The sequence below is a fragment of the Lacerta agilis genome, chromosome 7 (assembly GCF_009819535.1).
Source record: "Lacerta agilis isolate rLacAgi1 chromosome 7, rLacAgi1.pri, whole genome shotgun sequence".
Lineage (NCBI taxonomy): Eukaryota > Metazoa > Chordata > Lepidosauria > Squamata > Lacertidae > Lacerta > Lacerta agilis.
The window spans coordinates 73,206,906-73,223,146 of NC_046318.1; the positions used below are offsets into that span (position 1 = coordinate 73,206,906).

The 16,241-nt window shown below is 44.5% G+C and overlaps 1 protein-coding gene across 1 annotated transcript in view; it reads left to right on the forward strand.

Moving 5' to 3' along the window:
* The first annotated feature begins 2,119 nt into the window (after window positions 1-2,119).
* Window positions 2,120-16,241, forward strand: part of FER1L6 (fer-1 like family member 6) — a 111,169-nt gene continuing 97,047 nt past the window's right edge. Inside the window, exon 1 of the mRNA XM_033155817.1 lies at window positions 2,120-2,159. Within this exon, the coding sequence (XP_033011708.1) occupies window positions 2,143-2,159 (17 nt within the window). The 5' untranslated portion in view covers window positions 2,120-2,142. The remainder of the gene's footprint in view (window positions 2,160-16,241) is intronic.

Consider the following 16,241-nt stretch of genomic DNA (forward strand, 5'->3'; position numbering starts at 1 on the left):
AACCGCTGCCCACCTGAAAAGGGTGAGCACCCATTCTTGGCACAACCTCATTTAACCTACCCATAAACATATCGGGCTGGAATGCTTGATAAAGAGCCAATATCCTGGTTATTCATCCTGTGCTTGATGGAGCTTGCTCCCAGATGAACAGACAAACTGCACAGTATTCTTTAAAAACAACAAATCCACACCCCAATAAATTGTAGTTTTCTGGGGATCTCTCAACAGAATGTTCAGCTCCCTTAAAATCACATTTCTCAGGGGTCTTTGGAGAAAAGCATGGGAGTTATGCTGGCATTAGTTATATTGGCATGAAACCGGTATTGTTGTAGAGCAGAGGTTCCCAGACTTATTTAGCCTTACTGCGCCCATTTCAGAGAAAAAGTTACTCAGCGCCCACCCACCCCCAATCTACCTTCTTTAAGCGAACAAACAGAAAGAGGCAGGGACAAATTTGTGCTCTTTTATGTATCTCTATTTCTACTTACGTCCTACAACATAGTAAAGAAAGATGTTGTTGTTCAAGACACCTTGAAGCTTGAAATTATAAAATTATGTATTAAAACCCATGGGGTGGACCAAAGTGAAACCTGCCACCTCAGTCCAATCCACCCCAGGGGCAGGGCTGGCTCCACAGCCTGCCTGCCATTGGCCAAATAGGCAGGCAAGCTGCGATCCACTTTCCCGTCCTGGGTTTCATTTCATTTCATTTATTGAATTTACATACTGCCCAATACCCAGAGGTCTCAGGGCAGTTAAATGGTTGAGCCTATTTTATATCAGTCAAGAAGCTTTATATTTCACAGTTGTATACACTGCCATTTCCTTGCTCTTCCATCACCCTGGCAATAATTATAACGTTCTCTATGACAGAAAGCTCTGGAGCGTTTTAGTGGCTTTTTTTTTTTTGCAATACTGAAATATACTCAGAGTCAAGTGTGAATTTCATGCTCTTTATTCAGCTCATAGTAGTGAGGAATGCAGTTCCCCCAAAACGTTTGCTTTATATACACTATTTACACAATGGGCCCCACGTGATTGGCCAATCGGAGTGCGGATTCACTTCCACCTGGAGCTGGATTGGGTGGCTGCTGCGGACCAATCAGGCTGCTGCAATCTCAATCCTATTGTTCTGGGACCAGTCAGACTGCTGCAATCTCAATCCTATTGTTCTAGGACCAATCAGACTGCTGCAGTTTGGATCCTATTCAACTCAGTACATAACAAATACTTTCATTTGCAAATATACCTGTTGAGCAGATGGAAAGCAAGCACTTCACAGCTATAGAATCCATCGAATTGTAGAGTCAGAAGGGACCCCAAGGTTCATCTAGTCCAACCCCCTGCAGTTCAGGAATCTTGTCAAACATGGGGCTCGAACCCACGACCCTGGGATTAAGAGACTCATGCTCTACCAACTGAGCTATCCCAACTGAGTGAAGCCAGAAAGCCCAGGAAAACCCCTTGCCTCCAGCATGACCCCAAGATCCAGGGGAGGCATTGTTGCCGTCCCACAACAGTGCCTGACCTGGCGGTGAGCATCATTGCACAACAGATGAAACATGTACAAATGGTTTTTCAAATTGTTATTCCCTTCTTTATGCTTCCACTGCCCTCCTATTTTCATTTAATGCCCCCCCCCATTGCACCAGAGGGTACCACTGCCCCCCCTGGATCATTCCAGCACCTCCAGGGGGCAGTATCGCCCACTTTGGGAAACCCTGTTGTAGAGCTATGCCCACAAATGTTCACTGTGAAACAGATTTGGAGCATGGCAAAGGTGCTGTTCCGCACACATCAAGTCGGAAGCTGCTGGGGGAGCTGATCTAAACTTCCCGAAACAATGAGCAATCTGATGCTTATCTCACAATCCTGCTGAAGGGAAATGCCAAATCTGCCTAGTTTTACACCGGCTCATTTAATTTCATGGTCCTGGGCATTCTTGTACTGGATGAGAAAAGCACAGTCATATGTTTAAACAGCCCCACCCTGCCGGAGTGGCTGATATCTTGGTAGGCTTAACTCCTGGCAAATCCTATAGTTGGTGGCAGCAACAACAGCAATGACATGCCTCTGGATTAGTTGCAGAACACACAGCCTTTAGCAGACCATTGACAAGCAAGGTTTGAGGAGAGCAGAACGATGGAGAAGCTGCAAAAGTAAGTCTCCTTTTCTGGGTTACGTGGGCAGATTGTGAGATGGGGGACAGTGGCTGAAAATGAACCAGTTCCAGAAATAGGGCCAGTATGCCAACAAACAGCCAAAGAAAGTATTGCTATGTTGTGATGAGTTTTTGTTCTCTTTCTCTGAAGGAAGTTTCCTTTTGTTTTTAGCTTAATCTGACTGACAACTTCCAAGCATCTTTGGGCCTTCAACGCTATGCCAGTTTCCTGGGAGTGAAAGTCGTTGAACTCATTTGTACGATTCCACTGTTTAGCCCTTAGTCTGTTCCTATGCAGACCTGCATAAATTCTGGTCCTTTGCAGAAATCAGAGTGCATTGAAACTGAAGGGTTCAGATGCGTCCAGCTTTGCAATGGGCAAGGCATTACTCTTGGGAGCCTTAACAGTTATTTCTAGGATTACATTTTTTAAAGACCTGAATGTAGACCACTAAAATTACTTAAGACCTCCCCTGCATCCTATGCAAGGTTTTTCTTAAGAGGGAATGGCTATTAGATTAGTTTAAGCCTGCAATCCTGTGCACACTTACCGGGGTAGATACCTCCAACACAATGGGAACTTCTATGCATGGTTAAGATGCTGCATGCATGATAATTTGTGTTAATGAAGGTGTTGGGGCATTTAAACACAATCCCTCTTTCAACACTGGTTGCGTCTGCAAGTACTTCAGGGCAGACACACCACATCATTGCCCATCAGTGTGTGCCCTGCAACATCCTGCTGAAACCCCGCAACTCTTTGTACCGCAAACAGTCTGATTAATTCTTGTCCCGCTCTTGTTGTACTTTAGTCCAAGAGTGACCCTCTAGGCACCAATAACACGGCAACATTGCGGAAGCACCACAGAACAGCTAATGGGATGGTGTGTGGATGGTCCTGTTTAAATCCACCACTAATAACATTGCTATTATTATTGCATCAGTGACATGTTGCAGAATGCAGCCGCAAACAAACAAACAAACAAACAAACAAACAAAACAAAACCCAGCAGTCTGGAGGGACTCTAAGACTTTAATGATGTGGATGCACGGGAACCTCAGGAGAACTCGGGAAGAAGGAAGTTTCATTTTGGCTTTTTGAAAAATAGCAAGATTAATTTATAAAGGCTGTTGCTTAATGTGCTGCATGGGCAACTGTGCAGTTGTCAATCAGTTGTTGGACAGAACCCAGGCCAGACATCTCCCCCACTCCCCAAGGAAGCTAACACATTGTTGCCCACCACCCCAATCTCCAAGAGGGGTGAGATTCCAGGGATCTCAGGTGCTTAGCCAGAGTTCGGGTTTCCTTTTGGAAATGAGGCACAGTGAAGACTGTGGTGCCTTTATGATGGATGGTTTATTTACACATATATGCAACCCGAGCCTACGATGGAGGGGATCACAGCATTAGCACCCCCAAAATTCTCTTCTTTTTCCTCTAGTTTGCAGCCTTGGATTCAAACAGAAATCAAACATTGCTTTCAAACATTGCTCTGACTCTCTCTCTCTCTCTCCAGCTCACTGCTTTGTTTCTAGGTCACATTACTCACTAAACTCTTCACTCTGGCTTCATCTGTTGAGGGATAAGCAGAAAGACACCCATGCGTATTTAAGCCAAGGCTGGATAGATTCTGCAGGTGCAGCCTGCATTGCAGATTCGGCATTAAGCAGGAGGGTGGGCTTGTTGATCTCCAGGGTGCCCCAAAACACTAACATTCTGTGCCAGAGACGGACAAATGTGTCCATTTCAGATTCCAGTTTCATGTTCAGTTTTCCACATGCCCACATCAGTGTGCAATTCCCTTTATAAAAAAAGGTCATCTTGAAAATTCATAAGCATTTTGCTGTGAATGCCTCCTATTAAAATACATATTTGTATGCTGTTTTCCCTAGCAGAGACACTGGCAGACACATTTTGCAAAGCAATTTCCCCTACTTTAAGGCACCAATATATGAATTTATATGCACATTTTACCCACTGTATGTGTTTTTGTACACGTTAAGTGGCTTGAGTGCTGCACTGCAAACTTTGGGGAACTGTGGGTTTTGAAGGATGGGCTGTGCTTCCGTTTTAGATGTTGATTTGGAAAATGTGCATTAGATAGGTTTGCCTTTAAGTGAAATTCCCCCCCCCCCCCCGTTCCCTGTTCTCCGCAGTCCATGCTAAACTCTGTAAGTCATGTGGACTAGTAGGGGAAGCAGCATATTTACCACCCAAGTGCTTGATGACGACAACAAGACCCCTTAATGCCTTGCTGGGCCACATGGAAAGGGAATTATGAGGTGCTCATTGCAAAGTCTCAGAGTCACAAGTCTCAGAGTCACAAGCTCAAAGGTTTACCTCTAAAAGGAGAGGTTCCCTGATCATGGGGACCATCCTTTGAACTCAACCAGAGCATGTGACCTTCCTGTGGCCAGTTGGTGTGAGAGTGTGTGTCGCCTCATAAACCAGCGCCTGAAGAATATCGAACAGCAAAAAAAAACTGGCCATCATTAAGAAATTCAGTGCATGGTACATTCATTTCCCCCCTCCTACCTGGACTCCCAGGCGGCATACCTGTCCAATTTAACTATTCTAAAATATAGATGAGCTTTTACGTTGGCCAGATTAGATATGCTACGTTCCGCTGTTCTTGAAGGCCGATTCTCAAAAACACCATTCCAGAATCGACTCTGTCCCTGTGGAGTCGGTAATGTGGAGACTGTATCACATGTACTCCTGTCTTGCCCCTTATATAAAGACTTGAGGGAAGAGATTGTCATGCCGCTTATACTCGCCATTCCGGGCCGCTCGCCCGAGGACATACTGTTTCTCCTCCTGGCAGACCAGAATACCCAGACAACGGAGAAGGTAGCCAGATTTGTTGAGAGGGCCATGAAAGTGAGGGCTGCCAGCTGAATGATAACAGCGCCCCCTCATAATTGAGATCTCATTTATTCTTGTTTTAATTGTGCCAAATCCCGATTCAGCTCATTTTATTGGTTTATATAGGGTTTTTATCAGTATCTGTAATATGTGTCTTTTTGATGCAATGGCCTGTAGGCTATGCAAACAAAGTTTGTTGTTGTTGTTGTTGTTGTGTGTCGCTCTGCACATGCTCAGGAGTTCAGTTAATTTATTTCCTTCACCAAATATCTCTCTTCACGTACAAGCACTTCCCTTTTCCGGAACAAAGATCTTTCTGAAAGTTACGTTAAGGTTAATTGGAAGAAGCTTTTTGGTACAGAAAACACATATAATAAAATAAAACGAGCAGGCCAAGCCTGTTTGCGGTGTTGACTGACACCGATCGTAACCGACCCTGCCGTTGGGCAATGAGGATAGATGTCCTGCTTGCTCAACAGGACCGCCCCTTTGTCTTCTCCCTCCTGCAGCTTCCCAGGTCACAAGGCCAATAACCCATGTCCCCGATGCTGAGGTGAGCAGGTGCCTAGGCATGCAGCAGATAGAGAGAGATGGAGCAGGGGAGATGGAAACGAAATGCCCTGTGACTGGAGAATTCATTTTAGAGCCAATATGTACATATAGAGATGCAAATTACAGCTATCAAGAAACTCAACAAACAAGTCTGCTGAGTGCTTCCTGCTGCCTGAGAAATTTCGCTTTATTCACCTGAGCTCTATTATTATTATTAATATTATTATTAAACCCTCTTCCCTTTCTTGAAACAAAACTTCCCTTAGGGCTAAATTAGGCATTTTTTTAAAAAAAAGTGTTTTAATCATTAGCATCTTCACAAGGCTGCTTTGAAGGAACAGGGAAGTGGCACTAATAGAGGGGGTATTTAACTGTTTGCATCCACTCTTTCCCCAATCTAAATACAGTAGCTAGCACGCCTCCTGACAATCCCCCCCCCCAAAGTGCTATCGGCTCCACAGAGGGGGAAACAAAAATACATGCCAGGATTGTATATGTACTAACTAAAAAAGTTGGAGTTCTTGATAGAAGTGATGCAGAAAATAGTACAAAAACAAGTACTCAGGCCACAATGAGGATTCAATTGACTCAAGTTTTTCAAGTCTCTTATGAATAGATTTATTTCTTAAAGTTTATATACCAGGTGAAATTAATGTGCCAGGACAAGGCCCTGTTTCGGTGATTCTTCTTCAGCTGGAATAATGAGAGACCCTATGTTAATTAACATATCAGCAGTCTAACATCATCTAAAAGTTTACAAACATATATGCGAGAAGTATAGTAAAAGTTAATTTTACCTAATAGAGTTAATCTTACCTAAAAGACGCCTGCTTCTTGGGAGAAAAGCAATGACAAACCTAGACAGCATCTTAAAAAGCAAAGACATCACCTTGCCGACAAAGGTCCGTATAGTTAAAGCTATGGTTTTCCCAGTAGTAATGTATGGAAGTGAGAGCTGGACCATAAAGAAGACTGATCGCCGAAGAATTGATGCTTTTGAATTATGGTGCTGGAGGAGACTCTTGAGAATCCCATGGACTGCAAAAAGATCAAACTTATCCATCCTTAAAGAAATCAGCCCTGAGTGCTCACTGGAAGGACAGATCCTGAAGTTGAGGCTCCAGTACTTTGGCCACCTCATGAGAAGAGAAGACTCCCTGGAAAAGACCTTGATGTTGGGAAAGATGGAGGGCAGAAGGAGAAGGGGACAACAGAGGATGAGATGGTTGGACAGTGTTCTCAAAGCGACTGGCATGAGTTTGGCTAAACTGCGGGAGGCAGTGGAGGATAGGGGTGCCTGGCGTGCTCTGGTCCATGGGGTCACGAAGAGTCGGACACGACTGAACGACTGAACAACAACAACAATAGAGTCTTAAATTCGATGTGTACCGGTTGCTTCGAGTTAGGTGACTCAAAGTATGTTTGTGTATATGTATGCTTTTCCATATGGAGCTAATGACTGCTTTGGTAGGATCAGGGAAAGTATTAAGCACCCTTCTCCATGGTGTGAAACAGGATTGACTTATCCATGAGGCAAGGTGAGGCAGCTGCCTCAGGCAGCAGGATCCATAGGGGCAGCAGAGCCGGCCTCCAAGGAATGCATTGCGCACTGCCATGGCATAGCTGCCACAGCTATGGCATGCTCCTTGGAGACCAGATCTGTTGCCCCCCCCCCCAGCAGCCACCCCCAATGCCACCTCTACAGTGGCCTTTCAACTAAAAGTTTGCTGATGACACCAAAGAGGACAGTATCACACTTCAAAATGACCTTAACAGATTAGACAACTGGGCCAAAGCAAAAAAGATGAATTTTAACAAGGAGAAATGTAAAGTACTACACTTGGGCAAAAAAACGGAAAGGCACAAATACAGGATGGGTGACACCTGGCTTCAGAGCAGTACATGTGAAAAGGATCTAGGAGTCTTGGTAGACCACAAACTTGACATGAGTCAACAGTGTGATGCAGAAAAGCCAATGCAATTCTGGGCTGCATCAATAGGAGTATAGCGTCTAGATCAAGGGAAGTAATAGTACCACTATATTCTGCTCTGGTCAGACCTCACCTGGAATACTGTGTCCAGTTCTGGGCACCACAGTTCAAGAAGGATACTGACAAGCTGGAACGTGTCCAGAAGAGGGCAACCAAAATGGTCAAAGGCCTGGAAACGATGCCTTATGAGGAACGACTTAGGGAGCTGGGTATGTTTAGCCTGGAGAAGAGAAGGTTAAGGGGTGATATGATAGCCATGTTCAAATATATAAAAGGATGTCATATAGAGGAGGGTGAAAGGTTGTTTTCTGCTGCTCCAGAGAAGAGGACACGGGGCAATGGATTCAAACTACAAGAAAGAAGATTCCACCTAAACATTAGGAAGAACTTCCTGACAGTGAGAGCTGTTCGGCAGTGGAATTTGCTAACCAAGGAGTGTGGTGGAGCACGCCAGGCCCCCCTATCCTCCACTGCCTCCCGCAGTTTGGCCAAACTCATGCCAGTCGCTTCGAGAACACTGTCCAACCATCTCATCCTCTGTCGCCCCCTTCTCCTTGTGCCCTCCATCTTTCCCAACATCAGGGTCTTTTTCAGGGAGTCTTCTCTTCTCATGAGGTGGCCAAAGTATTGGAGCCTCAGCTTCAGGATCTGTCCTTCCAGTGAGCACTCAGGGCTTGATTTCTGTAAGAATGGATAGGTTTGATCTTCTTGCAGTCCATGGGACTCTCAAGAGTCTCCTCCAGCACCATAATTCAACACTACTGGGAAAACCATAGCTTTGGTTATACGGACCTTTGTGGGCAAGGTGATGTCTCTGTTTTTTAAGATGCTGTCTAGGTTTGTCATTGCTTACCTCACAAGAAGCAGGCGACTTTTAATTTTGTGACTGCTGTCACCATGTGCAGTGATCATGGAGCCCAATAAAGTAAAATCTCTCACTGCCTCCATTTACATCCTACGTGTCTTCTATTATGGAGCTCAAGGCAACCATAGAATCATCACCATCTAGTCCAACCTCCTGCAATGCAGGAATCTTCTGCCCAACGTGGGGCTCAAACCCACAGCCCTGAGATTAAGAGTCTCATGCTCTACCGACTGACGGTCTCCCATCCAGCCACTGACCAGCTTCAGCAAGAAGGCTGCATCCCCTGCCTTTAGAACAACAATACTGATCTATCTAGGACCAGCTCACCCATGTAATAAATAGGACATTTGTCCTGCATGCTGGCACTGCATGGATGATTGAGCAGCCAATTGCCAAATATCCAATCCATTGCTTTCCAGAAAACACTACCGGAGACTAATATTGTCACCCCTGTCCTGACTGACATCTTCTGTCCATTATTATTATTATTATTATTATTATTATTATTATTATTATTATTATTATTAAACCACCCTTCATCTGAAGATCACAGGGCACTTTACAACGTAAACATATGTTACATAATGTAACAACCAAGGCAATAACCCCCCTCCACAAACACATTTAAAAGGCCACAGATAGTTTAATTAGCCAAAGGCATGGTTAAAGAGCAATGTTTTCTCCAGACACCTAATAATGAAGGTACCAGGTGAGGCTTCCCGGGGAGAGCATTCCACAAATGGGGAGCCACTGCAGAAAAGGCCCTGTTTTTGTGTTGCCACTCTCCGGATCTCACAGGGAGGAGGCACATGAAGAAGGGCCTCAGAAGATGAGCTCAGGGTCCAGGTCGGTTTTATATTGGGGGGGGGGAGGTGGTCCTTGAGGTATTGCAGTCCTGATCAGATCAGGAGCCAGAAAAGGAAAAGCATGAGAAGCATCTTGCCTTAAGCCAGGCACCCCCAAACTTGGCCCTCCAGATGTTTTGGCACTACAACTCCCATGGTCCCTAGCTAACAGGAGGACCAGTGGTCAGGGATGATGGGAATTGTAGTTCCAAAACAGCTGGAGGGCCGGGTTTGGGGATGCCTGCCTTAAGCACTGCAACACATTTCTTCGGCTGTGTTCCCCCCACCGCATATTTCCACACCTCCAGCTCGCTCATCCCTCTACCAGATTCTGCTTGTTTTGAGTCTGACTCTGTCCCCAATGCTTCAGTGCTCTGTGGATGGCTTGTTGCTTCCTCTCATCCCCACAGTAGCAGACAAATCAGACTGATACATTTAATGAGGGAGAGGGATCTTATCTATGGCTGCATACCTAGAAGATTTATACCAGGGATGTCCAGCTCCCAATAGACTGCGATCTACTCACAGTATAAAAAAAAACTGGCAGTGATATACCTACCCACTGTCGTAAAAAGACTAGCAGTTATCTACCCAAAGCTGTGGAGCTTTTTTTTAGGAAGCCAAAGTTGGGTTTGTTTTGTTTTTTGCTTTTTTGTAAGGAGATCGCTGAGGGGCCAGAGGTCAACCAGGATCTACCAGGAACACCCCACGATCTACCAGTAGATTACGATCTACCTGTTGGGCATGCCTGATTTATACAAATAAAGCCACTCCTGCTATTAAGACAGCCCATAGTTTCTCTGATGGAGCAAAGTGAAGGTGGTTTTTTTTTTTTAAGTATTAGAAAATCTCCTGCTGGTTTTGTATGGTCTCCAGAACCACTAGGTGATGCTGCAGAGTCACTTAGCAATGAAATGGTGAAACTGCAGTCTGTAGTAATAAACACCTTTTCCATGCAATACTTGGAGATGGTAGTTACAGTTAGTAACCTATAAAATGCAATCTTTTGTTTCCTAAATAAGGGTAGGGGACCTGTTTCGGCCCAAAGCTTTGCAAGTAATATAAAATATGCATTAAAAATTGTCAAAAAATAAAATAAAAACAAGGTTGAAAGAATATGACTCAGAATAAAAACAACAGCTGAAAATACGTACCATAAGATAATATTACAGATTAAAATGCAGGTAGGTTTGTCATCCAATCAGGTTTTTTATTCTTTTTTCTTTTTGTTGTGTTTGTTTTTGCTGGTGCTGAAAAAGGATACAAAGAAAGTGCCTGAAATATAAGTCAAGTGTGAATTTCATGCTCTTTATTCAGCTCATAGTAGTGAGGAATGCAGTTCCCCCAAAACATTTGCTTTATATACACTATTTACACAATGGGCCCCATGTGATTAGTTAATTCCGGGATACTCCTGTATGCCAATCGGGTTGCAGATTCACTTCCACCTGGAGCTAGATTGGGTGGCTCCTGCGGACCAATCAGACTGCTGCAATCTCAATCCTATTGTTCTGAGACCAATCAGACTGCTGCAATCTCAATCCTATTGTTCTGGGACCAATCAGACTGCTGCATTTTGGATCCTATTCAGCTCAGTACATAACAGTGCCTAATGTCAATAGGCAGGGAGTTCCAGAGTTTAGGAGCTGCCGCACTAAAATATGAATTCCTTTCGATTGTCTGAGCAGATGTGAGACGTGCTGACAGGATGTCACTCCTGGCAGCAACCATATTGCAGCACCCTGCGCTAACTGAAGTTTCCAGACCAAGCGCAAGGGAGGCCCCACATAGAGCGCACTGGAGGAATCAAATTTTCACACGGAACCATTGTTTGGCTACTTCACTCTAACACTTAACAGAATCAACAATTAAAGATACAAACCAAATGATCTCCGCTGTTGCACTTCCAGCTCCCCATCAGCTGTCCTACAGATACTCCCTCATCCATTCAATCCCCCACCTTGAGAAAATTATAATAGGGGAGAGGGTTTTGGGTTTTTTTTGCATTGGACAGCAGCATTCATGTAAACCAACCCGTGTTTTAGCTCAGAGCTGGTCCGATCAGCATGCATACAGAACTGCTTATTTGGAAACGAAGAGCTGTGCACATTCTCTTGGCAAGATACAAACCAAGTTCCCCAAACACTTGCAAATAGAGCCTTTTATTTACACAGTTACACGTTTGTGAGGCTTTCCTTCTCCTGTGGGCTCTTGTCTTTCGATATACCCCTACAGCACTGCTGGGGACACCATTTTCCCAGAGTCAGAAACGATGACAAATGCCAGAGAAGCAAATAGGTTTATTTGGTCCGGCCTTTATTTGCTCTAGGGATGGGCCAAGATTGCTTAGCAATTTGCTTTCCACCTGCAGACCTCAGTTGTCTCCAAAAATCTCACAAGTCTCTGCTTCACAGCTGAAATTCCTCAGGAGACCTACACAGAGGGTCTTGCCCCCTTTGCAGGGCGCAGTGTCAGGGCTGGCCGTATCACATGTGTGCAGAAAACCAAAGATTTAACACATAGGGCAATTGCTGACAGGAGAGATCCAAGTATATTTCAAGAGAGGTTGAGAGATCTGCACAGCTTGTTGATTTGCAAGTCCAAGGTGCAGGGGCGTAGCAAGGTAAATTGGTACCCGGGGGCAAAAAATTTTTTTGTCACACCCCCCCCCCCAAGGCATGGGAAGGTCAGGTGGTACCCGGTGCAGAAAATTTCTTGTCAACCCCCCCATTGATTCCTCCCCCTGCAAAAAGGGTTTTACGTTATTTCATATTTTCTTACAAAGGAATAATAACAAGTAATAATAATAAACTGAACTACTGAACAACAACAACAAATAATAATAAAAAAAACCTTTTATTTATATCCCACCCTCCCCGGCCGAAGTCGGGCTCAGGGTGGCTAACATCAGATACATAACATTGGTATAAAATCAAACAATAATTAAATTACCTCCTAAAAACATCTCAAAATCAAATTAAAGTCTAATTAGATGGCTTTCCACAGGGTTAGGGTTGGGAACAGTAAGTGTTCCCTGAACTGAAATTTCAGCCTTCATGACATAGGAAAACAGCCAAGTGAACAGCTATTTTGGTGGAGGAGGGTCAAGATATTAACCGATATGCATGAAATTTCATATATAGCTATATAATCCCTAGTATAGTAAGATAAGACATTTGGAGCAGGCATTAAAAAAAATTCCAAAAAAATTCAAAAAATAAAAATTTTCCAAAAAAATTGTTCCTTTATAATTTGTCACCCCCTCCATTATTCCCCCCTTGCTACGCCCCTGCCAAGGTGTTACTTTTACTATATAAAGCCCTTAACAACCTGGGACCCATGTGCCTACGAGATCGCTTTACCCCCTGTGTGCCCACTCAACCCCTTCGATCAGCAGAATTGGCACGGTTACAGGTGCCACATAACAGCTGTTCCACATCTGTAAGGGACTGGCTGGGTGAAGAGAAGCAGTGGGCATCTCCAGCCGAAGAATTCCCCCAGGGAAGCAGCAGAGGACGAAAGCTCACAGCCAGCATCATGGGGGTGGATTCTGAAGACAGGTCAGAGGAGGAGGGAGGCTGGGAGGAGGGAGAAGCAACAGGCTCAAGGGAAAGAGAAGAGCCAGAGGCAGAAAGCCCTTCAGGGGCAGGAGAGGCTGCAGAGATGAAAGAGAGGAGGAGGAAGGGGCAGAAACCACAGCAGCTCTGCAGCAGCTGCCTAATAATAATAATAATAATAATAATAAATTTTTATTTGTATCCCACCCTCCCCGGCCAAAGCCGGGCTCAGAGCGGCCAACAACAAGTAAAAATAGCACAGTGTACATAAAATCACACAATTAATTAAAATACATTCTAAAATCAATTCAGGGACCCAGGTGGCGCTGTGGGTTAAACCACAGAGTCTAGGGCTTGCTGATCAGAAGGTTGGCGGTTCGAATCCCTGCCACGGGGTGAGCTCCCGTTGCTCGGTCCCAGCTCCTGCCCACCTAGCAGTTCGAAAGCACGTCAAAGTGCAAGTAGATAAATAGGGACCGCTCCAGCAGGAAGGTAAACGGCGTTTCCGTGCGCTGCTCTGGTTTGCCAGAAGCGGCTTTGTCATGCTGGCCACATGACCCGGAAGCTGTCTGCGGACAAACGGCGGCTCCCTCGGCCTATAGAGCGAGATGAGCGCCGCAACCTCAGAGTCGGACACGACTGGAACTGATGGTCAGGGGCCCCTTTACCTTTACCTTTTAAAATCAATTCAAATCAATGGCAACCATTGGGTTAGAGTTCTATCACCTGAAGGAGCGTCTCCACCCCCATCGTTCTGCCCAGACACTGAGGTCCAGCGCTGAGGGCCTTCTGGCGGTTCCCTCGCTGCGAGAAGCCAAGTTACAGGGAACCAGGCAGAGGGCCTTCTCGGTAGTGGCGCCCACCCTGTGGAACGCTCTCCCATCAGACGTCAAAGAGAAAAACAGCTACCAGACTTTTAGAAGACATCTGAAGGCAGCCCTGTTTAGGGAAGTTTTTAATGTTTAATAGATTATTGTATTTTAATATTCTGTTGGAAGCCATCCAGAGTGGCTGGGGAGACCCAGACAGATGGGCGGAGTAATAATAATAATAATAGGATTACAGAAGGAGAGAGGGGGTCAGACTGTGCCTTGGCCAAAGGCCTGGCGGAACAGTTCCGTCTTGCAGGCCCTACGGAAAGATGTCAAGTCCCGCAGGGCCCTAGTCTCTTGTGACAGAGCATTCCTCCAGATCTTGGCCATGGCCGAGAAAGCCCTGGCTCTGATCCCACTGTAGTAAGCTCCCTTCCCCCTTTGACTCCAAGGTCATGCAGAGCTTTGCGTGCAGCCGAACAGAAAACTCAGAAAGCCCAAATCTGCCAGTGATGCCTCTAAAACTCCTCTTTCTCGGCTTCACTTAAATCAATTATTTGTGCTCTAGTATGGCGGCACATTGGCTGTGAGCATGCCGCAAAACCAGGCAAAGAGAGAAAACAGCAGGCTGTAGCAAAACAGCCACACAGATTCATTGTTACTGGGGCTGTTCCATAGCTCCTCCAAGCAATGGCGAAAATAAAGTAGAATCCCATGCGCATTGGAATGATAAAAATGGGCCGACATATTGAGTCAAGAGAGTCTGATTTGAATATTTACCAGAGTAAAGCTGGAACGCATTATTTTTACAGAGAAACACCCAGTAAACTTTCTGAATGATGTTTGAACAGTGCACCTATCTCAAGGTATATTAAACAGTATATTAAATGGAAAATCTCAAGGTATATTAAACAGTATATTAAATGGAGAGAGAAATGATGGGCAATGCCAGTTTCTGCCCTGTGGCAAAGAGTTTGTTTTCGCTCTACAACTCTCCTTAATGATTAGTTCCACAATAATCTCCCTCTACTGGTGCATGTCTTGTGCAATGGATGGGTTAATAAAATCCAAGCATCATTGTTAACGTCTAGGGTAGTTTTCAGCTTCGTTATTTTATTTTAAATCATACCTCCAGTTGTTATTTTTAGGAAGGAAGAAGTGGCGGCTGATCATGCCACTGCTTCAGCCAACAATGGAAAGACAGTGCCTTGGAATGGAGAGCAGAAGAAAGGGAGGAGGCTTCACGTGGATTCTAGATAAGAAAGTTTCTTTGTCTGAGAGAGAAAGAGAGGAATCAAAAGAAGTCCAGCATGTTTCAATAAAACCTTCATGAGTTCCCTCTGTTTCCTGACAGAGCAATATCTTTGCAGAGCTGAACTTAATTTGCTTCCCACCATCCTCTACTTTATTCTCCACTGTTTTTCCACTTCACTTACTGCTTTCCTCTTTTTTAAAATTCATTTTTATAGTTTCTGAGAGCATTAACAACATAATATGCCCATGGAAAAAGGAAAAGGAAAAAGCCAAAGCCAAGAATAAAGTGTGTCTGGTTCAAAATTGTGCATCAGTTTAGTCCAAATATTTATTTAAAACTATCTATCATCTATCTATCTATCTATCTATCTATCTATCTATCTATCATCTATCTATCATCTATCTATCATCTATCTATCTATCATCTATCTATCTATCATCTATCTATCCATCTATCTATCTATCTATCCCTCTCTTCCTCCCTGATGCTGAACCTGTGGCTTTTAAAATGGTGTTGGACTCCCACTTCCTTAGGCTGCCTGAAGCTGTTGGGAGTTGTGGTCAAAGGACATCTGAAGTGCCAGAGATTCCCTATCCCTGTTCTTGCACCCCTGATCATTACTTACTTCTCTCGCCACCTCACCAACAAGCTCAGAGAGCAGTGCATGTGGTTCCCCACCTTATCCTCACAACAACTATGTGAGGTAAGTTAGACGGAGAGATTATCACTAGCCCAAGTCTGGTCCATAACAGTGAGGGAAGTTGGATCAGAAGTTGAAAGTGGGTCCCATGTTACAGGCTGGGAGCCAGCAGTGTGTCTCAGGTCTGGACCAGTTGAAGACCACTGTTGTAGAGCAGCCACCCCCAGTTGGTGCCCTCCAGATGTTGTTGAAGTGAAATGCCCATCACCCCTTACTTTGGGCCATCCTGAGGGCACCAGTTTGGGAAATGTTTCTCTTCAGCATTTCGATGTTCTGGGGACCAGTAAAAGGGAACAAAGATATGGGAGTTGCTCGTTTGTTGAAGGCAGGGGTGAGCAAATATGTCTGCTTTGGTTTTGCTCAGTTTCTCACTTTTCCACTCTCAAGTTCAGCTCTCCAGAATTCTACATTAGTTTGCAATTTTTTTAAAAAAAGTTTTCATGAAAATTCACCAGCATTTTATAGTGTTAATTTCTCCAAACAGGCACATTTTTTTTTTTTTGCAAAGCACATTCCGCTAACGTACTGCATTTCTGTATGTTATTTTCACTAATGTTTGCATTTATATGCATACTTGACCCTAGTGTGTGCTTTTTTCACATTACCTAGCTGGAGAGCTACAAAATTCATAGGGGTA